Source organism: Rattus norvegicus, chromosome 15 (genome assembly GCF_021556685.1).
Source record: "Rattus norvegicus strain SHRSP/BbbUtx chromosome 15, alternate assembly SHRSP_T2T, whole genome shotgun sequence".
Taxonomy (NCBI): Eukaryota; Metazoa; Chordata; class Mammalia; order Rodentia; family Muridae; genus Rattus; species Rattus norvegicus.
The window spans coordinates 41,749,109-41,776,108 of record NC_141548.1 but is presented as its reverse complement, the minus strand read 5'-3'; the positions used below and the strand labels follow the sequence as shown (position 1 = coordinate 41,776,108).

The 27,000-nt window shown below is 45.8% G+C and overlaps 1 protein-coding gene and 1 long non-coding RNA gene across 10 annotated transcripts in view; one reads left to right on the top strand and one right to left on the bottom strand.

Annotated features, from left to right (window-relative positions):
• The first annotated feature begins 5,624 nt into the window (after positions 1–5,624).
• LOC102549097 (uncharacterized) lies at positions 5,625–21,436 on the top strand. 6 transcript variants are annotated; one of them, XR_015638865.1, is made up of 7 exons: positions 5,625–5,944; positions 9,320–9,430; positions 9,729–10,373; positions 12,190–12,264; positions 13,624–14,370; positions 19,661–19,741; positions 20,958–21,436. It is a non-coding gene; the product is annotated as an uncharacterized LOC102549097 (long non-coding RNA). The 6 variants fall into 6 exon arrangements; XR_015638867.1 differs by lacking the exons at positions 9,729–10,373; positions 12,190–12,264 and adding an exon at positions 20,102–20,352; XR_015638868.1 differs by lacking the exons at positions 9,729–10,373; positions 12,190–12,264; positions 13,624–14,370 and adding an exon at positions 20,102–20,352.
• Pinx1 (PIN2/TERF1 interacting, telomerase inhibitor 1) overlaps positions 8,511–27,000 on the bottom strand; it is a 59,118-nt gene continuing 40,628 nt past the window's right edge. For all 4 annotated transcript variants that reach the window (NM_001083337.2, XM_087585719.1, XM_087585720.1 and 1 more), the window contains 1 exon segment: positions 8,511–9,270. In NM_001083337.2, the coding sequence (NP_001076806.1) occupies positions 8,746–9,270 (525 nt within the window). In that variant the 3' untranslated portion in view covers positions 8,511–8,745.

Genomic DNA, 27,000 nt, shown 5'->3' with positions numbered 1-27,000 from the left:
ATTGCCATCAGAAGAGCACAAATCATGCTGGCACGGACGGCCTACTCCCACCTACTCACCTACACTGGCCCTACTGCCCAAGGTGCACACAGACACTCCTTGGCTTGCAAAATCTTTAAAGGTTACAGCTTCCTCTTGACTCTGGATACACGAAATCAAGAACGCTCAATTTCTGTGATCCAGTTAACTGAACTGTGAGTATCCGAGGGCTGGGGCTAGGTCTCTGTCAGCATGTCTGCCATCTCTGGAAATGCTGTCTCCTGCAGGCTAGTGGAATGGCTACGTAAGCACTGTGCTGGGATCATCTTCCCACAGTATTCTTCACTCCCCCCTTCCTTGTGAATACAGCTGTGTTGGTATGCAAGCACTTGAACAGGAACAACAAAACAGGAACCTGTATAGTGAAGGCCAACAAAATATACCACAGGAATAAAGGAATATACCACAGGACTAAATTCAGTGATGAAAAATAAAAGCAAGGGGCTGAGATGATCGAGTGGGTGGAGTGGGCTGGAGGGTAGAGTGGGGAAGGGGAGGATGGTTTCCCAGCAAGCATGAGGCCCTGGGCTTAGATCCCCAATGCTCACATACCAAAGGCAGCACATCTGTGATCCATTGCTGGGGAGGTGGAAACAGACCAACCAGCCAGGCCAGACGAACTGGTTAGTTCCAGGTTTGGTAAGAGACCCTGTCTCAAAGCATCAGGTGGAGAGCTGAAGAAGTGACCTAGTGGTTGAGAGTGCTAACCCTGCAGACACACGGAAACCAGAGTTTGGAGCCCTGAAAACGCTTGTAGCTTGGGCTTCTAGGGAGAGCGGAGACAGGAGGCTTCCTGAAGCTTGTGGCTTTCAGCCTTGCTGAGAAGGTAGGAGCCCTGGTTCAGAGAGAGGCCATAACTCAAAGGAATGGGCAGTGAGTGGTAGAGGAAGGATGTTTAATGCTTTATTTTGGCCTCTGCACACACATACACACAAGTAGATAGATAGATAGATAGATAGATAGATAGATAGATAGATAGATAGATAGATCTTTAAAGTAATAAGTCGGACAGTGAATACACTCACGTACATATACACCCACATAACTACACATATAATAATAGAAAAAAAACCTAAAACATAAAAAAACAAAGCATAGTGTCCTAAGTTTTCACACACTCAGGAAGAGATGAGCGACTGGGGACAGTCTGTGTGACAGAGGCCACTTCAGGTACTGGTGGCCGCTGTCCTCATTTGTTGGGTGTGGAGTGAGCAGTTCTCATTTTAGGGCTGGAGTTGTGGACGGATCCTGATTTGGAAGATCCCCAGCTGTGTCTCTCCCTCTTCCAGCTCACTTAGCATCATTTGTTCGCCTCAGATGGGCAGAGCCTTGCCTCAGCATGGCAGAGTTTTGCAATCCCTCCCAGCTAAATTGCAACAACTTGCTCGACTTGGGGCTGCCTTGGAGTCCCTGGCAAGGTAAGGATCCCAAAGCATGTCACCTGAGAAGTCTGAGTCAATGTAAGCCCTTCCCAGCCCTGCCCCAGGGCCTGCTCACAGGTTACCACCTCCAGTGGCCAGCCCTAAGCCTTCCTGGGACTCAGCTGGCTTCAGGATGACCTGACCACACCTTTCAGTGTCTCATCCTGAGCTTGTCAGGCCTGCAGGACCATCATCCGAGTTTGAGAGCTTGAGAGCCCTGATAATGACCTAGCACTGTTCTGTTCTAGGCCTTGTGTGACGAGAGGATGGCTGCCACCTTGCCTGTGACTGGGCTCCCACGAGGAGTTTCTACTTTTAAAGATGGTTTTCTTAGAGCACAACTAAGTTCACAGAAAGTTTAAGAAGAAGGTAGGGATTTCCCATGTGTCCCTGCGCCCCTCTACCCCCTGCTCATCCCATTGCTCCCAGAATCCACTTCCTATACCAGGGTGAGGTGGTGACTACAGGAAGTGAATATCTCCTGGCGTCCACAGTGGATGTGGGATCCTCTCAGGGCTCACTCAGTCTTGCTTTAGATGGTGTGTGCTGTGTCCTTGTCACAGTAAGCACTGGCTTTGCATTTTCTCCTTTGGCCAGTTGGAATAGAGAGTACCACCTTCCAGTACCAACTGTTGGGTATTTTGCTAGGCCCCTCTTACCCTTACTCTCTCTGACCCCTGTGAAGAAAGGAGACTTGGAAGAAAAGGCCCTGTGAGGAGTGATATGAGGGTCTAGAGGTCAGGTGAGTCACAAGGAAGGTCCTCTGGGAGAGGTGGGTCTCATATATACTGAGCGTATGTAAGTTACATGTCTACATGACCAAAGGCAATTTATATGCGAAGGTATTTGTTTTAGCTATGATTGTAGAGGGATAAAGTTCATCATGGCACCAGGAACAGGAAGCTGAGAGGTTACATCTGGACTGCAAACAGGAAGCAGAGAGAGCAAACCGGAGGTGGGGTGAGGCTGTAAACTCTCAATGTCCACCCCCAGTAACACACCTCCTCCAGCAAGGCTCCACGTCCTAAAGGTTTCATAATCCCCCAAGCAGCACTACCAACTGTGCTCAGACACATGAACCTATGGGGGACTTTTCTCATTCAAACTACCATAGCCATAGGTTCATGGCCATATCAATACAAGACATTAGTCTATCTTCAAAAGTCCCCCTAGTCTTTCACAGTCTCAACACTGTTTAAACAGCCAGAGCCTCTTTTGAGAGTCAGGGCAATCTCTTAGCTGTGAGCCCATGTAAAAGAAAAACAAATTACATATTATCAACACACAATGGCACAAACCATGCTTTCTCATCCCAGAGGGGAAGAGGAGAGAGCACAGTGAGGAAACAGTGGACCAAAACAAGACAGGAGTCCATCAGGAAGGGCACCAAGTCCTACAGCACCTTGCCCGTTGTCTGTGACTTTAATTTCAAAGGGTTTAAATGGTGTTGCAACACCAACTTTGCTGAATATAACTTCCATTTATTTTGGGCTGGTTCCACTTCCTGGATACATCTCTCTTTGGTAGATCTCTCACAGCTCTGGATCTCCAAACATCTTGGGGTCTCCCCCAAAACTCAGGCTTCACTTTACAGCTTCCCACCCTGGTCTCTCTGGGCCTTCAGGCAGTGACTCCAGCCAGAACTAAAGCGCCATGGCACAGGGGAGCATGCCCCAGAGATTTGAGAGTGGAAAGGAAGGCCAGATGCACGCAGGCAGTGCCCACAGGCACAGCGGTCCAGTAGGAGTGCTAAGCTATGAGTTCAAGGAGGACAGGCCTGCTTCATCCACACACTGTCTGACCATAGCCAGTGTTCAGATATATATGCCCATGGAGGACATATGTCAGGCTGGGAACTCAGGGAACCTTAGGGAGGGGGTACCTAGGGGTGAAACTTTATTCCTGTGGTGTATTTTGTTGACCTCCACTACACAGCTTCCTGTTTTGTTGTGGTCTGTTTGGTATTGATGAAGAATCCTGAGGTGGAGAGTATATCTCAGTGGTGAGGAACTTGCCTAGAATACGCAAAGTCTGGGGTCTATTCCCAAACACTGCAAACAATTTATAATATTTGGGTTGTCAGGATGTCTTAGCAGGTAAGCATGCTTGCCACCCAACCTGAAGACCTGAATTTCATCTTTGGGATCCACATGGTGGAGGGAGTGAAATGAGTCACTAAAATGCATCTTACTCATGCACACGCGAGATACATGTTTTCAAATGTGTAAATCTTAAAGAGCCCTCCTATACTACTGTGTTTAAGGCATCATCCTGGGTGTGACAAGGACACAGATAATCACCTTCAGAGCAGAATGGTGAAAGCAACACATAAATACAAATGGATTTTGTTGGGCGCGGAAGTTTAACGACTAGAGATAGGAGACTGTCTTTGGAGTCTGGAACAGAAAGGGCTGCAGAAGTCATGGAGGCTTGTGGGTAGAGAAGTCAAGCTCTTTGGGTTAAAAAGAAAGTCTGTAGCAGGCAGCCAGAGCTAAGGATCTCCAAGGCACAGGAAAGAATGTCCAGAGATCAGAATCGAAGGGAAGGCCAGATGCATGCAGGGCAGTGCCCATCGGTAGAGGGGTCTCGTAGGAGTGCTAAGCTGTGAGCTCTGGGAGGACAGGCCTGCTTCATTCACACTGGTGGGGGACAGGGGAGAAAATCTCTGCACCTGAGTTGCTATTGGTGGGGGGGGGGGATGCGGTTCCCATGACAACAGCAGGTCCAGAGGGCAGCCAGGGAAGATGAGCTAGAGCTCCCCCTGATGACACCTAGGATTTGAGAAAGCCCCCTGGAGAGGCAGTTAAAAGCTTGGTATCATGGAGGTGCAGACAGACCTGGGAACTATCCAGGATGCAGCAGAAACATAGGTCAGGAGCATCTCTACAGAGGGAGAGGGAAGAAGAGCACAAGGTGGAGGGCAGGAAGAGCCAAGGAGTGGAGAGGAGACTGGGGAGGACATACATTATGGCATGGCTGGAGGAGAGGAGGTGAAGGAGAGTAGACACGTTTGTCACGCTCCTTGGTCATGAGCTCCCAGACTAATCGCCACCTAACTGCATCACATTTTAAAGCCGAGTTGGACATTTTAACAGACCGTTCAGTGGTTGACTTGGTCCCTTCCGGGCTAAAGGGTTATCTCTGGCACTGAGTGGAGTAGGCTGTCTCCCTGGCTCCTTCTGTCTTTGTCCCCTCGGCAGACCTGCTATGGCACAGTCACTGGAGGGTAGCTGGCTCTGGCATTCACATGGTCTCCAGGGTGGGCAAAACCCACACCTATGGCAAAATGTGTGAAGGAACACGTAGAGAACGATCAATCATCGATAGTTAATCGGCGAGAAATGCTGTTGATAGGGAGTGTGACAAATTCACTCCAGGATCAGGTTTAATAATGGGCTGGCAAAGAATTTTGGGAAGCTTCTGGCCCAACAGGAGCACTGACAAGGATGTTCTCAAGATGAAATAGTGATTGGGTGGAGGGGAGGGGGCTTGAGCCTGGGCTCGTGCAAAGACAAACCGGGAACGTGGGTATATGTTCATGGGTCAGCTCTTCCCCCCGTGAAGCCTAAGATTGGTGATCGAGACATGTTTTTACAATAACTTTTTGGCATCTATGTTCACTTTCCCAAGGAAATCCAGTGTGGAAAATTCCAGATGTAATTAGTTACAAAGTCCTTCCCTCAGTTAAAGAACTCGTTGCAGGCTTCCTTACATGGTGACTGTTAACTTTACACGAAAATTTAACTCAGGCTCTCAGTCCATTCCCTGCAAGTATCAAGTATCACCTTTACATGAACTCTGGAGTGGCCCGCTTTCTCTAGTCCCTTCTCTACACAATGTCTCTGTCTGCCTTTCCCTCCTTTTGCTGGATCCAGAAGGGTTTGTGCGAGTCATTTAAATATATTCAGTATTTCCTAAACAGACTGCTTGTGTGCAAGGCTAGTCACCTCCTTTATTAGGACATGGTACTAATTTGCTCACAAATAATCGCACACCATAAAAGCACACACCGGGCACCCGATCTGACCTCTTCCACTCCATGCCAGCACAACAGGCTCTAAACTGCAGCGGCTGCAGAAGCTGAGAGAGATAAACAGGGTGGCGGGTGGGGAGGAAGTTCTTACTCAAATCTAAATACAGCCGCTGCTTGCTGATCCAAGAGCTGAGATCACTGGGAGAGATTGCAAGGAAACTTCTCTGGTGCTGATTCTTCTGAGCAAACAGGTCTCGGCCTGCTCCTGCCACTCAGGGGACAGGTGAAGAGAGAAACAGAGGCATGGCCTGTGTAAGAAAACAAATGCTAGTTTGGGTTTTATCTTCCAAAAGCATCGATATTTACTACAAAACAGAAGATTCTTTTAACCAGTCTCCAACACAGGTTGTAAGAAGCTGAGTTAGTCAAGTTCCCAACAACTGCAGGGCCAAGGTGGAGAGGAGGCCCCTTCGGGGATTTCCAACTCACCCAAGGGCACGTTCGTGTACAGGTAAGACCAACGTGGGTTAGCTGTAGAGCTTGCCAGCTGCTTCCCTGTGCAGGTAAGTAATCAAACTATGGGGCGATGCAACCCAAGGGCCTACAAGGCAGGTGAAGCTGGAATTGAGAGTCAAGGGGGCCCAGGGTGGTGTGGAGAGGGCGCTGGGGCATCATGGGGCTTTAGGGTAGCATAAATCTCCAGCCATCACAAAAGGCCCTTCTGTGAAGGGGAGAGGAATGAGGTTACCTCACAGGGCTGAATGACAATTTAACACGTTGATTTATTTAAAGTGCTTGGAATAGGGCCCAGCACATAAGACTGTGCTTAGTGATAATTGTCTATTAAAATCCACAGAAAGGGTTGCTGCAAGACAACACGGGGGCATCCTGTCAGAGGGCTGCTCTTCTTCTGGGAACCGAATGAGGCTGCCGAGGAAAGCAATGAAGGATGCAGCATTGCTGCATTTTTATCTGGTGGAGTAACCCAGGCAAAGGCGAGGCTTGTGTGCTAATGATTTTATAAGTATCCAGACTATCACACGCAGTTCCCTGTGTGCTTATCTTATTATTCCAACTTCCCCTCTGACCCACGGTCTCAGAGGGAGACCAGCAGGAAAACATGAAAACGGAGGCTTCTGGAGAAAGTGTTCTGTCTCTTTCAAGGCCAAGCACCTCTCAGTTAATTAAGCACATGCCCTATCCCCCCAGCTACCTATTTAAGACCATTGAGTGGGGGTTACGAGGCATAGCAACTTGCTTTATCCTCAGCACACAAAGATCACCCAGCTCATTAAAACTACAATCATATTCTATATCCCTCTCTGGAGGGTGACCTGAAGCCACTTGCATGTGGCTGCTGGGGATTCATCTCCCCAGTTAGCCTAGATGGATCTCACAGGTTCCTGATCATGCAAACAAGTCTGTTCTCTTCTCCCCTCCCTCCTTCCCCTTACACCAGGGATGGAACCAGGCAAACTCTACCACTGAGCTCCAGTCCTTGCCTCTCCCATTTTACTAACCTAGGGAACTAAATTCAATATAACTGGGGCTGGAGAGCTGGCTCGTCTGTTAAGAACACTTACTACTCTTGGTGAGAACCCCCTCTGGGTTCCCAGCATCTACATGGCAGCCCACAACCATCTATGACTTCAGTTCCAGGGGATATGATGCCCTCTTCTCACTTCTTTGGGCACCAGACACACCCACAGAGTACATACACACATGCAGGGGAAACACCCATGCACATAAACAAAGAAACAAGTCTTTAAACTCAATATCACAAAAGGTAAAAGAAGGTAGCCTACGTGTACTGGTAAGTTAGGGGTTCCTTAGCTTTCACACAGCTGTTCTCCGGTCTGCAAACAAGCAAACAAAGAAACCATGAAGAAAATGACTTTAAAAACCTTTGGGGCTTTATTGGCTTGGGATTCTAATATCCAGGGAACTGGATACTATTTCAGGCTCCATGTCTAGGATCATCTCTGAGGTCCTAGTGGGCTGGCTGTCTTTTGAAGCCACTGATACTGTTCGATGTTCTTAGAGGCTAAATCTACTCCATGGATTATTTTTTATATCAAGACTTTCTGAACCAAATTTCCTATGTAACATGTGACCCCAGGAATTAAAATCAAGGGCAAAGTGTCACAGTGTGGGCATAGGCCTACCTGGGTGGTCCCTGCTATTAAACAGTTCTGTGAACAATATGGCCATTAGCACAAGACTGCCCCAGAAGGATTCGAAACAAACAGGGAAACCAGGAACTAGAAATACAAGGAGAGCTAGAAAGAAGAAATGAAGGAAGGCAGAGGGGAAAAAGCAAAGTGGCAGAGAGACACAGGCTGAGGGATCAGGCTATACCACCACACAGCAGGGCTGGCTGGCTCACAGAGGCACCTGGAAGGCGTGTGGATGTGTGGCTAGGGGAGGGAGTGTGAACATGAGGCAACAGCACCTGGCCTGAGTTTCTTGGATACCCATAAATATCTATACTTGCAAAATCTTCCTTGTGGCAGTCCTAATGCAGAGCCTGCCTTTAAGGGGGCATAAGTTTTGTGCCTCAGTTTCTCCATCCACCCAACTTTCTGTGGACTTAATGATCATTATACACAAATAAGCCCACTCCAGGGGATTTGGTCAAGGAATATGAGACAGAAATAAGGCTGACTCTACACTGAGGAATCTCTGGTGACCTATGAGACCTAGGGACTCACTGTCCCCAGTTGATGCTGTCATCAAGGGAGGCCTGTGATGCCTGGTGGCCAGCAGTCAGCAGAAGAAACAGCCACCCACCAACACTGAAGCACAGTGTAGCAAAACACTCACTGGGGAATGCAGTCATGTAATTCCCACTTGGCAGAAATGTATGGCTGGCTACAGAACAAAAGGAACCATCTGCATCCAAGCCACTGCCTCTTAATCCCTTAATTAGACTAAGTCCTTCAGAAGGAAGCAGCAGTCAGTTACTGAAGGAAACCAGAGCAAACACACACACACACACACACACACACACACACACACACACACACACACCTGTATTTGTATGGATATGAATAAATACTCATGTGAAAGGCTCAGAATTTAAAAAAGAATCTATTTGTTTATTAAAAGTTATTTTATTTATTGAAAGTCACGATCTGGAACATTCAAATCAGTTCTCCTAGGAAGGTGGCTTGGGGGAGATGTGGGGCATAGAGCCAGCAACCTGTGGGCAGTTGAAAGATGCTGAGCTGCTGGGGCTCGCTGCGCTCTGAGCAGGCCAGAGCGTTCTGCCCTGTGGTGTGCTGAGTGGCTGGAGACCCTGCTAGCCACACGCTATCTGGAAACTTTCTTCTTCTTCTTCACTGGTGCGCTGTCCGGTGCAGTGTCTACTGCCACTCCTCCTGGCCTCTGCAGCGTCTTCTTTGCTCTCCTCTTCCTGGGCTTTGGGACATCATCCTGGGTGTCTGGTGTCTGCACACGATCCTCTGCAGCCTCCACAGAGGCGTCGGAACACTCGTCCCCACTGGGGCCTCCAGGCTGCAGCTCGACTTGGTCTCTCTTCTTGGCCGCAGGCCCCCTCTCTGCTTCCACTCGCTTCTTCTTTTTATGCCGCTTGGCCTTGTGTTGGGGAGAGTTCTCTATATCTGTGCCTGCTGCCTCTTTGGTTTTTTTCTTTCCCTTTTTCCATTCAATGGGGGTCTCTGAAAGGTCAGACCCTGGAGCTGCGGCCTGTGACTTGCTCTTTAACTGGGCCATCCTCTTGGCAAAATATTCCTGGATGGTGAAGGCACTGGTTGTGGTTGTGGTCGTGGTCAGGGAGGTGTCCGCCTCATCCGCAGTGGAGTTGCTGCAGCCGTCCTGGGGGACAAGAGTGAGAAGTGATTATTAACACTCATTCATCCCACAGAGCAGCCAGGAGGAGCCACTTGAACCCACTCACGATGAACTTGAGCTGCAGAACCTAGAACAAGGGGATCACAGAGAACTGTGCGGGAGAAGGCCAGACAGATCTCATCTGGTAAGTGGCTTCACAGACTTTGGAAGAAACATTCTCCTAGAAACAACAATGCACATGAGGATTAATCCCAGAGTCTTCTGCAGACACAGGGACGCGCATGCCCCAGAGCTCTGTGATTCTGCAGGTCCTTCTGTGCTCATCTAGAAACTTGGATGCCGTGCATTTCAGCACTCGTGGCTGGGCATGCTCTGCCACTGCAGTTCAATTACAAAGCAGCACATCGGACTCTACATTTTCCTGACACGGTAGCCCTCAGAACTTTCAGTGAAACTAAAACGACTTCTGTTTGAAATTCTAGCAGAATCAACGTCCTACTGAATGACGACTGGGCTTTGAGTTCCACTGCAGCTCAGAGTTCCATCAAAGGGCATCAACTCCAGGGCATATCAAATCGACACTGGCTGTACATTTTCCAGCCCATGGCTCAAAACCAAATCCATGCAGTTAACTTCGAGATTTAAAACAATAAAATTCAGAACTAATGAGATAAATGGTGGATAAGTTTAAATACTCTCGAGGGTGGCTAGGAAATCAACTCGGTTGCTGCACAAGCAGGAAGACCTTAGCTCAGAGCACAGCAGGCCAATTGTGTGCACCTGGAATTCCAGATGGGGAAGTCAAAACAGGCCGACCACCCAATCAACGAGCTCCACGTCCAATGAGAGACCCTGGTTCAAAAAATGACTGTGGAGAGCTACTGAAGAAGACACCTAACACTGACCTTCTAGTCTCCTTAGAGACCAGTGCTTCTCAACCTTCCTAATGCTTCGACTCTTTAACACAGTTCTTCATTTGTGATGACCCCAATTATAAAATTATTTTCATTGTGACTTCATAATTGCAAATTTTCCACTGTTATGATTTACAATATAAATATCTGATGATCTTGGGCAACCCCTGTGAAAATGCTGTTGGACACCCCCAAAGGAATTGCGACTCATAGGTAGAGAACTATAATAGACTAATACTGAAGGAAACCAGAGAGTGCATGTGTGTGCGCGCGCGCGCACACACACACACACACACACACATGTACACACGCACATGCATGCACGCACACACACATGTTCTCACACACATACACATGCATGCATGCACACACACACACACACACACACACACACACACACACACACACACACACCTGTCAGTCAGCAAATGCTGCTGGTATCTCATCAGGTTATTTGAAAAGAAATAGAAGTTAGCAGCCTTAGGTCTCCAAAATCAGGCCACTTAGTCTTTTTGTTTCTCAAATGTTGAGTGAGGACTGGGATTCTGCATGACAGAATGAAACACCTTCTTAAGGCTCTCAGTACTTGCCAATGCTAGACTGATGGACAAGAAAGATCTTGCCTCCCATGTAAGGGCACACACCCATAGCCATGCAGAGACACGGGCACTGGGAAGGTGGCCCACTAATGTAGCAGAGGTCTCATTGGTGGCTGGGTGCCAGGTTTGAGGTTGGGCCTTGTGTTCAGGTCGTATAACCCTGGCTCCCTGTCCTTTGGCTTATTACCTCAGAATTCCTGTTCTCAATAGGTTAATAGCAGGAACTGGCTGCTGGTATTAATCATCCTTAGTTATTAGGAAACATAGGCCATTTCTGAGTCACTTACTCAATCTCCCGGGTCTCTAATCCCCCGGAAGCATGGGCCTGAGCAATTCCTATGGCGGGGAGGTTCTGCGGACTCAGGCTCACCACTCAGCTCAGCAGGGGAGGAAAGAAGTGCTGAGTACCAGCAAACCCCCCCCCCCCCCCCAGGAGAGTGGACAAAGCTCCTGTGGCAAGAGCTGTCCAGCAGGATAGCCTCCTTGCCTCATCATTGGAAAGCTACCTTTTTTTTTTTTTTTTCTTTTTTTTCGGAGCTGGGGACCGAACCCAGCTCGCTAGGCAAGCACTCTACTACTGAGCTAAATCCCCAACCCCGGAAAGCTACCTTTTGGTAAGGCTTTTCTTTCTAATAGCTGGCAATTTGATACCTGAGGGAGCAATGCTCAGGACTCTCATTCTACACACTGACAAGCAAAAACCAGTTTCACTACAGTTTAACCCTAGTTCTGTAAAACACAAAAAACATATATACCTTTATAAGAAAATGAATATTTTCAAATCTTGTCTAATTTCAAAGCAAGCAGTTACCTTTTGAAAAAGCATTTAGAAACGTTTCTAATATATGATACAACCTCAAAGAAAATCTATCATACTTAAATGTGACTTTTCTACTCTGTACATGTGGAGAATGTCTTGGGTTCATAGCAGTGTCTTAGAAACTAGTAAAACCTGACACCTTCGGGTTTTATGTAAAACATCACAATGGGAGGGATGACCAATAATTTTGCCAAACATTTCAGTTACATTCAAGGGTTTAGGATCTCTCTCTCTCTCTCTCTCTCAAAAAGGCCTGTTGGGATTTCAGCTATTAATCCTGTTGGGGGAGCTGAGGATGAGCTCCCAGGTCCCTTGTGCGCTGGCAGCTGCTCTGTGCAGAGTGCTGGGGCCAGACCAAAACCAGGAAGTTCACAGCAAACTTACTCTGACCACCAGATCAAGCCAGGCCAACAGGAAGGTCAGCTTAGTGCATCCATAGAACAAAACAAACAGATCCACCACCTCAGAGATGCATTCCTCATGACATACTGTCCTCAGAGGGCTACAAGAGCCACCCACACGCCAGGCCCTGGAGGGAATGGTACTATGCAGACATTCACAGATCTATTTTAAACTCGGTGGAAAATAATCTCAAGGCTTTGTCTTCTAGGAACAGGCAAGAAGGTGGGAGCCTAGATTCCGATGGTCACTTCTGAGGTTCTCTTTGAGGAACAACGGCTTGGAAGTGTGTACCAATTCTTTGTATCCCTGAGGGTTTGTCCAAGAAGGGCAGGTTGTGGTGGGAAAGTGTGGCATCTGGAAGTGTGGCCAGCACTCTGAGTTGCAATGCAAGATTCTCACAGTTCCACTCTAACATCATCAGCAGTAAAGACAAATGCAGGGAGATGTGTAAGCTTTCTCCTGGGCCCACGGAAGGAAAAGGTGGGAGAGCATGGGTATCTCCAGCTTTCTGCATGGCCACAAGCCTCCCTTATGTGGTTGTGGTTGAGCTTCTGTAATGGGCACATGTCCTATGTAACTATTAAGGCAATTTTCTAAAGAAAGGGCTCAGGAGTGAGGGGATGGCCACAGAATTAACAGTCTCTTCATTGTCCCATCTTCTGTTTCATTGACTATTAGGAAGAAATGCCTGCACATAGGCCAGTGCAGAAGTCTGATGTTTTATCTGTATTTCTGAAGTGGCTTCTGTTTTTGAAATAGTGCATGAGGCAGGTTCCTGTTAACACGGATATTCACAGAGCCTCTGATTTTCTTACTTTGGTTAGAGGTGCTGAGTTCAGTGTGTGTTTAAAAGCTCTAATGGCACGTTTCCCCCAAGAATAACTAGGGTTTCACTTCTACCCAATCAATAGTGTACTGTGGGTTGGAGCAGACCACTCAGGGGAGCCTGCTCTTCACTTTATCAAGTTGAAAATTTAAGGACAAAAGAACTCTGTGAGATAGCTGCACTGACACACACGAGAGGAAATTGTAGCCAGAGTGCCCATATCCAGTTGGACTGAAGAGGGCAGCCACCTCAGTGTGCCAGACACTTAGCTCCATGAGTGGCTCACGGCATGATCAGAACAAGCTCTGTCCATTACAGGGGCCCAAGAGACTCGGGGCACAGGCACCCTATCTACAGGTATGGAAAGAGTAGGATCCGATGCCATGCTATGGAGTGCCGAGCCCTTGCTCCCCACCACAGCGCCCCGTGTCACGTGCTGTGTTAGCTTTTCCCTTCAGAAGATCCTGACATTAAAGTATATCTACTGTTGTGTAACCTACAGACAAGGCTTCAAGCTCAGTTCTGAGGACAGATTATTAGCTGAGGCATCAGCTTACTGTAGAAAAACAAGCAAGCAAGCAAGCAAACAAACACTCATCTTTAAGATGAGGAAAACCTGATTATCAAGCTTACAGTTCACAAATATGATTTTTAAAAATGCCCTGAAGCCAGGCCTAATAGGTTTGTAATTTGACAAATTAACATGTAAATTTCCTTTATAGAAGCTTCCCTTTACACTGGCTCTTGCTCAGGCTGGCTTTGAACTTGCTGTGTAGCCTGGGCTAACCTTCAACTCCCAATCCTCCTGCCTTTCAGAAGTCCCGTCCTCACTTGGGCATCTGAGGAGCTGCCTACTCCACGTCAGTCAGCTTGTACTCTTGGTTTCCTCATCAGCAATGAGCAAATTCAGGCACTCGAAGGGTGCACAGTGTGAGGACCTCAATGACATCAAAGAGAAAGGACAGCAATGCAAAGGACAGCAATGCGAAGGACAGCAATGCAAAGGAAAGCAAGAACCCTAACATGATCTACAGTGGGAGCTGTGAGTTGCCACAGTCTGCAACCTGGAGCTGAAAAGTGTGCGCACCAGTCTGCTGTCATTCCTAGAACAGGTACCCTGTCGGAGGCCTGGTGGCTCAGTAGCCTCTGCAGAGCAGAAGCTCTACTGGACTCTAAAGAACTCCGCTTGTGCACCATTTATACATGCACACTGAGATGGACGGCCAGGAAAACGCCCCAGAGAGTTTTCTTCTTAATACTCTCAAAATAGTCAGCTTATTAGAGGGCAGGGAAAGCAAACAGTTGGAAGGGGACTTTGGGAGGTGTTTTGGAGTTGATGCTCTGGACGAACACCAGACACTACTGTGCAAAGATGTGTGTCAGAGGCAAACCTTTCAGCTTACCAACCCTTTTCACACATCATTGCTCACCTAAGTGACAGGAGGCCAGCATCTTTGGACTTGCCCGTTAAGACACAGGTCAGGTGCAACAGTAATCTCCAGCGAGCTTTTCTCACTGAAAAAGACATAGACCCCAGAGCTCAAGGGTAACAGACACTCAAGGGTAAGAGCCTATTACTTCATTGCTATTGCCCATGATAAACCAACTCTTGCTTCCACAACAGCCTGTCTGTCACCAACTTGTGCTGGATTAGTCTGTGGAAAGTTGAAGAGGCTTGGCAAGGGAGAGGGCTATAGAATCAGGACATCCTGTATGTCTCCCAGGCTCTTCCACACAACAAACCCACATGAGGTTGGAGTGGATCTCTGCAAGGCAGAAACCACATGTGTTCACTGTGGACAGAGATAAGCATGTAGAAGTGACTCTGTGTGACTGCCCAGGATAAAGACAAGACTGAGACCCACTGCATGTCACATAGACTTCACGCCTTCCAACAGAAGGGGCAGAATGGACTGACTGGTTACTTGCTCCAGAGCCTAGATATGGTCTCTGCTCTACGCAACTTAGAACTTCTAGGTCCCTCACAGCTACGTGTATCAAATCAGTGATGGGGCCTGGAGTCAGCACAGAGACAAATGTCCACAAGTACCTCTGAAGGATTATCTAGATTAGGTTAATTGAGGTGGGGAGATCCACTATAAATGTGGATAGTACCATTCTTTGCACTGGGATCTCCTTAATAAAAAGGAGAAATGAACCAAGCACAAACATTCATCATTATGCTTCTTGACTATGGGGGCAGTGTGACCAGCCACTTCCTGCCCTACCATGCAGCTTCCCTGCTACATGGACTGTATCTGGTAGAGAACAAACCTTCCCTTAAGCTGCCCATTTTTTTTCTGGTATTATCCAAGCAATAAAACGAAATAACTGTAGCCACTTCTCTGAAAGTCATGTGCAAGTCTCAGGCATGGCTGACCTCGCAGGGCTACCTCCTTGCTTACTACCCACATGAGCAACTAGCTGCTTTTATTTTTCATTTTTGATAACTTACTTGCTTTGTAAATATCTTGAGGAAATTCTAAGCTTCTTGACAACAGGGGCCATTTTTACTCTGCTTGTATTCTGCATACTCTCTACTGAGAAGGGCATGGACAGTGTTCAACAAAAGCATCAGATAAAAATATACTGCAGGGAGGTGGGGAAGAGCTTCTGTCATCACCCACCCACCTGTTGGGCAGGCTGGTACCAGAAGGGGCGTGAAAGGGCAGGAAGCAAAGGGACCAGCACTTGCAGAGCCCCGTCTTCCATCCTTTCAGTCAAAACCCTGCCCTACGATAAGCACTGCTTGTAAGGAACAAGGGTTCTGTCTGGTGCCGTGAACCAGTTACGATGATCCTTAGCAATACACTGACCTCAGCTAAATGGCCTGAGTATTTCTCCAGTGGTCCGTTATCTCAGGTTACCACTGCTACTTTCCAGGGGAAATGTCAATTGGGAAAATGAACAGTGGTATGGGAACTGTCACACTTCCTTTGGGATTAGCTGGACACATCAATGGCCTACCTGAACTGAACTGTTCTTGATGGAGTGTACAGCAAGAGATTCTAAAGCCCAAGAAAGCCAGCTCTTTGGACAGCAATTTAAGTTCCCTTACAGCCCCTGGCCTGAGACCAAGGGGTTGGAGAGGCAGCGGTCCAAATAGCTTCAGCTCAAACTAGGTACCAAGCTTCTGGGGCATCTCTGTGGTTTTATCCATCCCCTTCGTGGTTTCAATGTAATTGAAAGAGTGCATTCACTTACAAAGAATTACTTTTGTACTCACACAGCTTGTTCAAGCATAAAACCCTGTACTTTTTCTGTGTGACATCCATCGCATACATTTAGAATTAGGCTAAACACATAAAGCCTCAGTAGCAGTTAGTCTAAGGAATTTGCTTAAAAACCTCAGTCACTTTCAACATCAGGGAGTACATAAAGGAATCAGAACAACCCAAAAGCCTCTTATGGAAGATAAGTTTTGATATCAAGCAATGAAAACTTAGGGCTACCATTACTAGAATGGTAATTGTGCCATGACTTAACAAGCATGATGTATGTGCATGTGTGCAAAAAGGTATAGAACCCAGTCACAGGTAAGACGCCTGCTGTGCAGAGATTCCGAGACGGCGCTCCCTAAGACAGCGACTGAGAACTTACTCTTGTGGGCCTATATGTTCACCTCCTAGGGAGATTTATTTTCACGTTTCTGAGAAGTTGGGCAAGAGAATCAAATGAAGACTATTTCATAGCATGTGAAACTACATGAATTTCAAATGACTATAAAGCCTGAATCTCCTTCTCTTTCCTTACACAAGTACTAGTTATGGGTGCTAACTGAACTCTGGCTAATGGATCATTTAAAATGCAATCTACTTCTACAACCACTGGGCTGACTGACAACTTCTGGAATTACCAGATGTTTTTTTCTTTCTTTCTTTCTTCCTTCCCTTCCTTCCTCCCTTCCTTCCTTCCTTTCCTTCTTCCTTTCCTTTCCTTCTTTCCTTCTTTCCTTCTTTCCTTCTTTCCTTCTTTCCTTCTTTCCTTCCTTCCTTCCTTCCTTTCTTTCTTTCTTTCTTTCTTTCTTTCTTTCTTTCTTTCTTTCTTTCTTTCTTTCTTTTCTTTCTCCCTGCCTTCCTCCCCCCACCCACATACCCTCCCCTCTATCCTTGGTTTCTTCTTGGTATTAAGGTTTGAATGTGTTCCTTGACAGTTCACATGTTGGAAACTAAACCCTAAAATGCACAGCTTAAGAATATTTGGAGGCAGAGCCTTTGGAGGTAGTGAAGGGCGACAGGCTCAGATGAGTGACTGCTCTCCAAGAAGACTAAGAGACATGAGCTCACAGGTTTGCTGTGTGTGTGTGTGTGTGTGTGTGTGTGTGTGTGTGTGTGTGTGTGTGTTACCTCCCAGACACAGGAGGAAGGCCCTCATCAGATACCGGTACCTTGCTATCAAAATTCCCAGCCTCTAGATCTCTAAGAGATAAATCTTTGTTCTTTATAATTTGCCTCAGGTATTCTGCTAAAATGGCAGAAAATAAACTAAGTGGAAAATTCTAGTAAATCGCTTGCCATTCTGAATCAGTGAATGAAACCTTGTCTATCTGCCTAGATCATGACTCATCCTTTGTCCAGTGAATCTATACTGTATATGCTGTCTGCACTTTCGTCATTTTAATGGCTGCCTATGCAATCAGATGTTGTGATACTGTAGTACTGTGTTCAGGGATCCTCCTCCTCCTTCTCTTCTTTCTCCCTTTCTCTTCATTTTTCTTTTTGGGTAAGATCTCACGGAGTCTAGGTTGGCCTCCCTTCCTGTGAAACAGAGGGTAGCCTTGAACTTCTGATCCTCCTGCATGCTGGAATTACCGGTGTGTACTACAATGTCGGGTTTATGTAATGGAGTGGGGGGTGTGGAGTCCAGGCGCTGTCTATTCTAAACAAGCACTCTAGCAACTGAGTTACATTCTCTAGTCCAGCCCCCTTGTTTCCTTCAATACTTCTCTGAATTTTAAAGTCTAAAGCATAGGAAAAGCAATGCTAGTAACTTGAGTATGCCAAAACTGTAAAGTGTATCCTCTAAGTGAAAGGCAGAAGAAGATGAATCATATGCTGGCGCTGCTAAGTCAAATGAATCTTCTACCAAAATTGTGACTATGGAGAAAAAAAATTCATGGTAGTTTTCTGTTGCACTTTAGGCAGTAGGAATGACTCCTTCCACCCATGGTTGCAGGCACTTCCAAGGTCTCAGGAACACATCCACCGTGAGCCATGGGAGACAGCTGAAAAGGCTTGGAACTGGAGGGCTTCAGCTATTGTCCTTTGCTAATGACAAAGGCTAACCTTGCAGGACTGCTGGAAATTGCAGTGATCTGCCATGAAAGAGAACTCTGGACCCGCCTGGGAGCCTACAGAGGTTTCTTTTGAGTTAGGCACTGAATTTCTCCTTGGAATTCATACACAGACAAACGACCCTCTGTGAGGTGGTAGGAAGGGAAGCAAACTGCAGACCAAACTCCTCACGTGAACGCCAATGTTAACAAAGCTGCGCGATCCTGTCTTTACTTCTTCCCCACTTGCCTGTCAGCTGCTTAGGCTACCTCTCATTAGGAAAAGCCAACATAAACATGTTTTAGAAGGACCATTCTCCATGGCAACAACTTTTCAAGTCATGACATCAGAATCACTGACAAGTCATGCCACCTCTGGGGAAAAGAAAGGAAGGAATAGAGCAGCTTCTGGCCTCCCTGAAAGGTCCTCAGGCGTAGAAACTGCAGTGACTCACATGGCAGCATCTCATCTCACACTGGCCACAAGATAAACGAGGCTCTTCCAGAGCAGACGTGATCAATGTGACATAGGCACCAACTTCTTTGAATGGACTCTAAAAATAATCCAAATTGACTGTTGTTTATAATTCTAGGTCAACTGGTTCTCCCCCAGAAGCAGAACACACAGCTTCCATTAACAGCTGTGTAGGGCTCCATCTCCAAAGCAGAGGCTTCCAGGGGTCCTGACTCCTCCATTTCTCCTCTACAGGAAACTGAAAAAGTCATGCAGGAATCTTGACAACTCAAATTTGGGTACTTTTTTTCTAAAAAAGCAAAGTAGTTTAAAAAGACATTAGACTGTTGTAAGATATTTTAAAATCACCCCATAAGGTATCCGGACTTATTAAGGTGCGAGACTCTTTAGAGAGCGGGGCCTTGAGAGCAAAGATCTTTGTAGAGTACAACACCTTCAAAGATGTAATTGGTCAGGGTGCTACTCAAGTATATTAGTTTAAGATAATAAAATTGAAAAGAGCCAAGGTCCTTCTCACTTCTTGTATACTATTTAAGGCTATGACCTTCATGGACTCTACTCTGTAGAAGCCAGTCTAGGGAATCATTTAAAAATATATTCTTAGGAATAAATGTGACACGGAAAAATCACTTAGAATTTACTAAAAATGGATTAAAATTTTGACTCCAGTTACTCTGACTAAGTGGACCATAGCTCCCTTCCCTTCTTGTAGGCAGCTGGGGCTCCTAGGGCACCACAGAACACAACTGGAAAACAGCAGCTAAGCTTGACAGCCTAGACTATTTCACAACCTTACAAGTATCTAAGAAGCTTTCAAGAAGAAAGCGGGATCTTTAAAATTATGTAGTAGGTACACCTTTGACGTTTATACAACCTGAACTTTAGGCAGATACTCATTAAAAATCTTCAAGCAATCACTTCTTCCAAAGACAGTAACACGTATCAACCCTTGACTCCTCAACACTCAAGTGTGAGGTTGCAAACCCATCGGAGGAGGAACTCAAGGCTGGGCTGCAGGGAGGACAGTGATGACCTCTTAACCCTCCTCCATCAGATGGCCATGCCAGCAGCATGTCCTCTCTGCCCGCTTTTCCCATGCTCTACAGGAAGGTTCCTGGTCACCCTATTTTTATGATGTCAGAGGCTGAAAATCTACGAGAGATGTCACAGCCACCTTCCCAGCAGAGGTAAGGACAGAGGACACATGAGCTGGCATTTCACTCTTCTGCTCTGCCAACCAGGCCCTCTGGATGACACTTTCTCATTATCACAAAGGCCCTGAAAAACAGTTTGACTTATCAACAAACCCAAACTCAAATCTAATCCTTTCAGACTCAACCTGTGTCCTGGCAAAGCTCTAACCAAAGCAATCCTTGACCTAGAGCATGGGCGCCTGGCGGGCCCTCCTCATGCTTGCTGCTTCTGTGTGCCTGTCTACAGTGTTTTGCTGTGCAAAAGCTACATGTGCCCACCAGGAAGGCAGCTCACGCCTCAGTGACGCTGAGCAACTTTGCAGACGGCGGCTACAACCCACTTTCTCCTCCTAGGCTCCTCCAGAGTGAGGCCAGCCCAATCCTGTTTGAAGTTCTGGCTGCCAAGAGATGGCCGTTTATGTCCCCTGTCTGAGGACAGGAAAAGGACTGAGCCGTGTGCGAGGGAGAGATAAGAGCTGAGATTTCTGTCCTCAGCCCCTTATCAGCCCTTCCTGCAACTTTCCAGAGCAGACGGCAACATGACAGGCACTGAGCTGAGTTAGCTCGGGAGGCCTGGGCTCCCATAGCTTCTGAAGAGGATCAAGGTAGGGAGGGTGTGCCATGAGCTAAGAGAAAGTTTTTCCTTTATCTTAAAATAGTTTGGCTGAAACGAAATTGCCCTTTTCTCTGTTTAGACACACAGATATTGCATCTGCTTGTTAAAGTGCAGGACAGATATGGGTTTTCATAACTTCCTTTCCGCGTGGAATGAAGCATTGCTTTCCTTGTGTAGATCCCTGCCCAGTTTTGTGTTACCAGCTCTTGGGCACGTAGCACAGGGCCAGCCAGTGGGGATCCTCAGGCTGGTGCCTGTAAAGTCCTTGCTGCAGAGCCAATGTCTTCCACATGCGTGTGAGCCTCCCCATCCCCATCCTGGCTTTCTCAGGCCAGTACACACTTACAGAGGGCTGACAATTCCAGCCCCATGCTGAAACAGACCTAATGAGGCCATGGGATACTGATCTGAAACACGTCACACCAACGATAACAAGGATTACACTCTTGGGACCTAGGCTTTCTGAGGAAAGATGGAGGCGCAACCATAGCTGATGAAGAGAAATCTAGATTAAGCAGTAAATATGCATAAACTGAATGGTTCTCCTGACTGAGTATTGTTGCTAAATCTTAAATTTTCCTATTTTGCTCACAGCGGCAGGTTCTTACCCAAGAACAATACACTACACAGAACACCAGGAGAAAAACAGCAGTGAGACCTGGTGTTGCACACAGCTGGCCGCTGGGAAGCCGTGGGGTAGGAACACATCCCCAGTCACCCTGGCATTAGAAACGGGAGCATCTATTCCCTGGCATAGCTGGAAAATCAATCCTCCACTGGAATGGAATGCAGCAGGGGACAGCATGTCAAGCAGACTGCCTAGAACCCGACCACCTTGAAGGACCTCGAGTGGGGAGCAGGTGCAGTTCATGCCACAGGCAGACAGCTACTGCAAAGACAAGAGATCGGGGGCTGCCTTTCCCTTACAGCCTACTACAACTCCAAACTATGGAACAGTGAGTAAGAGACTGAAAAACCAGGAGAAATAGAGCAGACAAGCGGGAGTCAACAGATACAACTGATTTGATTTAAACAATTCTTAAAAATAAAATGAAGCAATCTTGATTCTGCAATCAGCTGTCTGAATGCTTCACATAAAGATTCTATATGACTTTAAATCGTCGTGATTTGTACACACCCACAAAGTATTCTTTAAGATAAAGGAGTGCCCATCCCACCTTAGCAGCCCACCACTTGCCTTCTCACCTTTGGTACTCCGTGACACTGAACATGGGACAGGGGACAAGAGAAGGACAAGTTATATGGCACTGGGATGTGTGAGTAAAGATAAGAGATGACTAAGTACAAGTCCTTGAGTCCTAAATCTGAACAGGCAGTCCTATGATAAACTCTTATTTCAGCATAAAAACAAACAAAGCTTTAACATGTGACAAGAAGTTAAGGCTAGGATCTAGAACACATGGATTACCAAAATCCCCGGACTGTGGTCCCCAAGCATCACTTAGGGAACCTGGACATGGGACAGCTCATGTTCAAAATCTTAGGTCAGAATAAAAGGAAGCTACCCAGGACCACTTACTGCCATATCAAAAGTACCAGGTCATTATCTTCATACAGAAACATCACAGATTTTCACATTGACTCTTCAACTTGAAGAAATTTTTCATCTCAGTTTTTTAGTGAAATCATTGGTGTTTTATACATATATATAGGACTATGTTATCGTCAAAGAGATAATTTTATTTCTCTTTCAGTTTGGAGCTTTCATTTCTTTTTCTTCTCTGAATGCCCTTGACAGGACTTCCAGCACTACGCTGAGCAGGTGTGGTGATGGTGAGTGGGACAAGTGCCTGCACCAGACCTTAGAAGAGTGGTTCTCAACCGTGTGTGGGTCGAATACCAAATATTTACATTATGATTCATAACAGTAGATAAAATTACAGTTATGAAGTAGCAACAAAAATAATATTATGGTTTGGGGTCACCGCAACACGAGAATGAAAGGGTGGTGGAGCCATTAAACTGTATTGGGAAGGTGGAGAGCCACTGTTTGACGGTAAGGCTTTCTGTGCCTCCTGTTGACTGGTTTGTTAGCCATAGATTTTTTTCATAAATGGCTTTTTTTTTAATATTGAGGAATTTTTCTCCTATTTCTAAACAATTGAAACTTTCCATCAAGAAAGGATGCAAGATTTTCTCAAGTGCCTTTTTTTCTTTTTGGAATCAACCAAGATGATCATATAGTGTCTGCCTTCCCATCTGTTATTGGGCTATACCACACTGATTATTTAGTCTATGTTTAATAAATGGATCCAGAAAACTAGATTTTCATATGCAGTCTTCCTATCTTCCACAAAATAGGAAACTTGGAAATCATAAAATGTAGAAGATACACAAAAAAAGTGCTTTGTCTTTGGGCTTGACAGTGCTCTCTTGGACACTGTATTTTAAACTCAAGTTATAAAAGCAAAAACAAATGGGACTACAGCAAACTAAAAGCCCTCACACGGGAAAGAGCCCCCCCCCCCCCGAGAGAAAAACACTGCAAACAATGCTAAACAGAAATCCAGTTTGTATCGTTTGATGGAAAGAAAACACCACTTCATTACAACAGGCAAATACAAACAGATGCTTCTCTGAAAGGCCAGCATCTGTGTGACATCCACACAAAAGGTATCACTCACCATCAAGGAAAGGCAAATCCAAGGCTGCTATAAAATCAGACCTTAAAAAGGTAGGAGGTAACATCAGAGAGGAGTAAAGAAATAGTATGGCCGTTCTGGAAGATGATATGAAGTAAAAATGACCTCCATATGACCCATCAATCTTTCCACGAAGGAAATAAAGTCTTCATCTCAGAAGACCTGCATTCCAGTGTTCACTGCAAGATTAAGTCTTTTCACTGAACATAACTCAAAAGACATTAGACTGTAAGAAAGACACTAAAATAGAAATATAGCATGTTCTCACTTATATGTAGATTTTTAAAATCTAATATGGAGCTGAAAAGATGGTTTAGCAGCTAAGAGTACCAGCTGCTTTTGCAGCTCCCACTATCTGTTAACTTCAGTTTTAGGAGATCTGAAGCCATTTTCTGGTCTCCATGGGCACCAGGCATATGGTGCACTTTCATATATGCAAGAGGTACACATACACGCATGCAAGCAAACATTCACACATAAAAATAAAGCAAAAACATCTTTAAAGCAATGAAAACCTAAGATTCAGAAACAGAGAAAAAGTAAGGGTTATCTGGGATGTAATGAGGGAAATGAAGGCCCAAAGACACAGAGTAGCAGGCTGTGGGATGTTAAAGAGAGCTGTGAGGATCAGGTTAAGAATTAGACGGTGAGGCCTCCTGCTAAGTGACTCATAGCTGCTTTTGCCATGGAGGTGCATAACTGTGGCCCTGAGGAGGGCACTGATGACATGTTCACTTGCTTTACCATCAAAATCAGTTTGCTCCATATATGCATCACATAACACCACATCTGCACTCTTCACATACCTCTAATAAAACACGTTTACAATACAAGGAAGTACCTGGGAACTAACCTGGAAGGTTCTCATTAGGTAAAGACAGAAAGTTTGCTCATTAGCAAAGACGGTAGCTAAGATGTGCTGGTACAAATAAATGTATTCCAATGTGCGGATAATCCAGAAATGGAAAATTTGTCAGTTACCTTTGAGGGACTGGAGAATGCCATAATCATTCCAAAAGTTCCTAGATCAAGGAGCTGAACAAAAGATCCATCCTATTTTCCTACAGAAACAAGGCCTCAGGACACTCTAAAAGTAGACATATGAGAAATATTAATTCTAAAGGAGGTAGAAAAGAGATGTAGGCAGATTGCTCATATACAATTATTATCTACTTCTATACAGTATAAAAATGCTAATAGACTTACAGATTTCTATCCCTTCCTTTCATGTATTTGTGTGTGTGCATGTCGGTATGTGTGTGCATGACCTGTGTCCACATAGGCCAGAGGAAAACTATCCACCTTTCCTTTTGTTGAGACAGGGTCACTCACTGGCATGGGACTTGCCAAGAAAGCCAAGCTAGTGGCTATTAACACTCAAGGACCCTCTTCCTGCCACCCCCGCACTGAGATTACAGTAATGTAATACTACATCCACCCAGCTTTTTACATGGCTTCAGGTCCTCATACTTAGGAAACAAGTACTGTATCAACTGAAACATCACCCCGATGAGTCGTTATCTTTTAAGATAATTACTTAAGTGCTACAATATTTATGGGTAAAATTCTAGTTTCTCAGATGGCTGCTTCAAAGCACCACATGGGGGGAAGTGTCACAGTCCTTGCCCCTCGATGGCCATGACCCAGGCATATCTTAATGGGTTTCCCTAAGGCCCTGCTTTCTCCGGGTCTGTGTCTTTGCTGGTATGGTATTCTTTTCCTCTATAGGGTTCTCCAGCTGGCCAGCTCCTGTGACGACTCCATCCTTGGCCTCTGTGAGCCAAGTCTATCCCGAACATACCTGCCAGACCCCTTCAACATCACACTCCAGGCTTTTGTTCCAGCTGACAGTGTGTGCTTGGACTCCTGACCATACTGTAAGTGGGACTATGTCTCACTCATTTCATAATGTCATCAACAGGGTTAGTGTGCGACAAGGAAAAAACATTTGAGAAAGAACTGGATGGAGGGAGGAATCTAGCTTGAAAGAAAATGATTACAGCAATGGTAAGAGAATGAAGAAGTAAAAAGATTATACGAAGACCACAAAAACTGCACAAAGCTTCTCATGGCCTATCACTGTGGTCTGAAATGCAAATGATTAGATAGTAAGCCTGGTTTTGGCTCTCTGGTAACATCAACACATAGAGCTGATTTTATTCATTAATTTAAAGAAAGTGCTCCAAATCTTAACCTAGAAGTTCTAAATCCACATTAGGACTGCTAAAATGAAGTCTGAAATAACTGGGACCGACAATGATACTGTGTCATGCACCATGATTAGTCCTATTCCACATAACTGAAGTCCACACAGAACCAGTCTGTCGGAGGCTGTGCTTCTTCTGCCCTACCCTAACATCTGCTTCTCCTAAGAGTGGGAGTGAGGTGCTCATATAAACTTAAAGCACTGATGTAACTCAGTGAATAAAATCTCTTGAACTGGGCTGGAGAGATGGCTCAGAGGTTAAGAGCACGGACTGCTCTTCCAGAGGTCCTGAGTTCAATTCCCAGCAACCATATGGTGGCTCACAACCATCTGTAATGGGATCCGATGCCCTCTTCTGGTGTGTCTGAAGACAGCTACAGTGTACTCATATACATAAAGTAAATAAATATCTTTAAAAAAAAATCTCTTGAACTGTAGACATTATTCTTTGTTTAAATGATCACAAGGAGGTAGCCTAAGACATACAGGCTCAGAGTTTTTATATTAAAACTTTTTAACAATTTAGGAATAAGACTTGTTCACAGGTCTAAAGCACACACTCTATTTATAAGGTTCAGCAATGCAGGACATAAAAGAAACTAACTCACTGCTTCCCAGCGTCACTCAGCCACTTCCTGTCCAGCTTTCCTGTGGAACGCTTGCTGACATTAGCACCCAGGCTGATGGTAAGTGGCTGTCAGCTTTTCTGTGGGTAGGCAGCAATCCCATGGCATCCATCTAATGCACTGAACTCAGTGTGATCTAAGCTCATGTAGTGATTAGAAAGCTACCGGGGGCAGGGGGCGGAGTCAAGTCCACAATCCCTGCACTGGCACTACAGGGCTGAGGCAGGAGAAATACCAGACTGTAGACTAAGATCCTGTGAAGAAACCCCAGTGGTTTGGAGTTCAGGTTCACAAACTGCTTTCAAAGCCCAGCATGTGAAACCCAGGCTCAACGTCATGATGCCGTCACAATTAGAAGAACAGAAGGTCTGAACAACTCAGGACAGATGACCACAGCTGGACACCACTGCAGCTACTTTGTTCAGGAAAAATGTTCTGCTGTGGCAAAGATGAGCCTGTCAAAAAGTGACAGCTCAAAGCAGTCCAAGCCACCTTAGCCCTGCTATTGCTCCAAGAGACTGACTCGGGGTGAACTCCCCAGACATTCAGTCTGCTCAGAAAGGAAGGAGCAGAAACGTCACAAACGGAAGACCCACCAGCCGTTTGGCTCCTAATAAAACAGACTTAAATCTTTCAGAGGAAGCAAGTTATGTGCTTCCTCTAACCTAAAACTTGGAACAAGAGGTTTTAGGTTAAAGACCAAGTTTCAAACAAAGTTTTTTTCACTGTTAGAAATTGGTTCTAATGAAACTGTGCAAGATTACAGCTTAAAGACTGATAGAAACCAAGAAGCACAAAGCCACACTCAAGGAGGTCTTATTAATTTAAGCTAAATTAAACCTGCTCCTAAACTATTCTGTGGAGGGAAATTATCAAGCAGGTCTCTCATGGAAATGCCTTACTTTAGAATGCAAACCTATGTAGGATGCTTAGACTCCACCTAACAGAGTCCAGGAGAGAAACCAGCTAATGACTTAATTACAGTTTGAACCGTGAAGAACTCCTAAGGCAGAGGGGAGCTTCACTTACATCACTTAAAAGGAAGCTTTTCAGGTAGCTGTGAACAGTTTAATGACGCTTGCTTATGTACAAACATTTGCTGTACTAATTACAATCTGGTCTTAGAATAGCAATCCCACTGG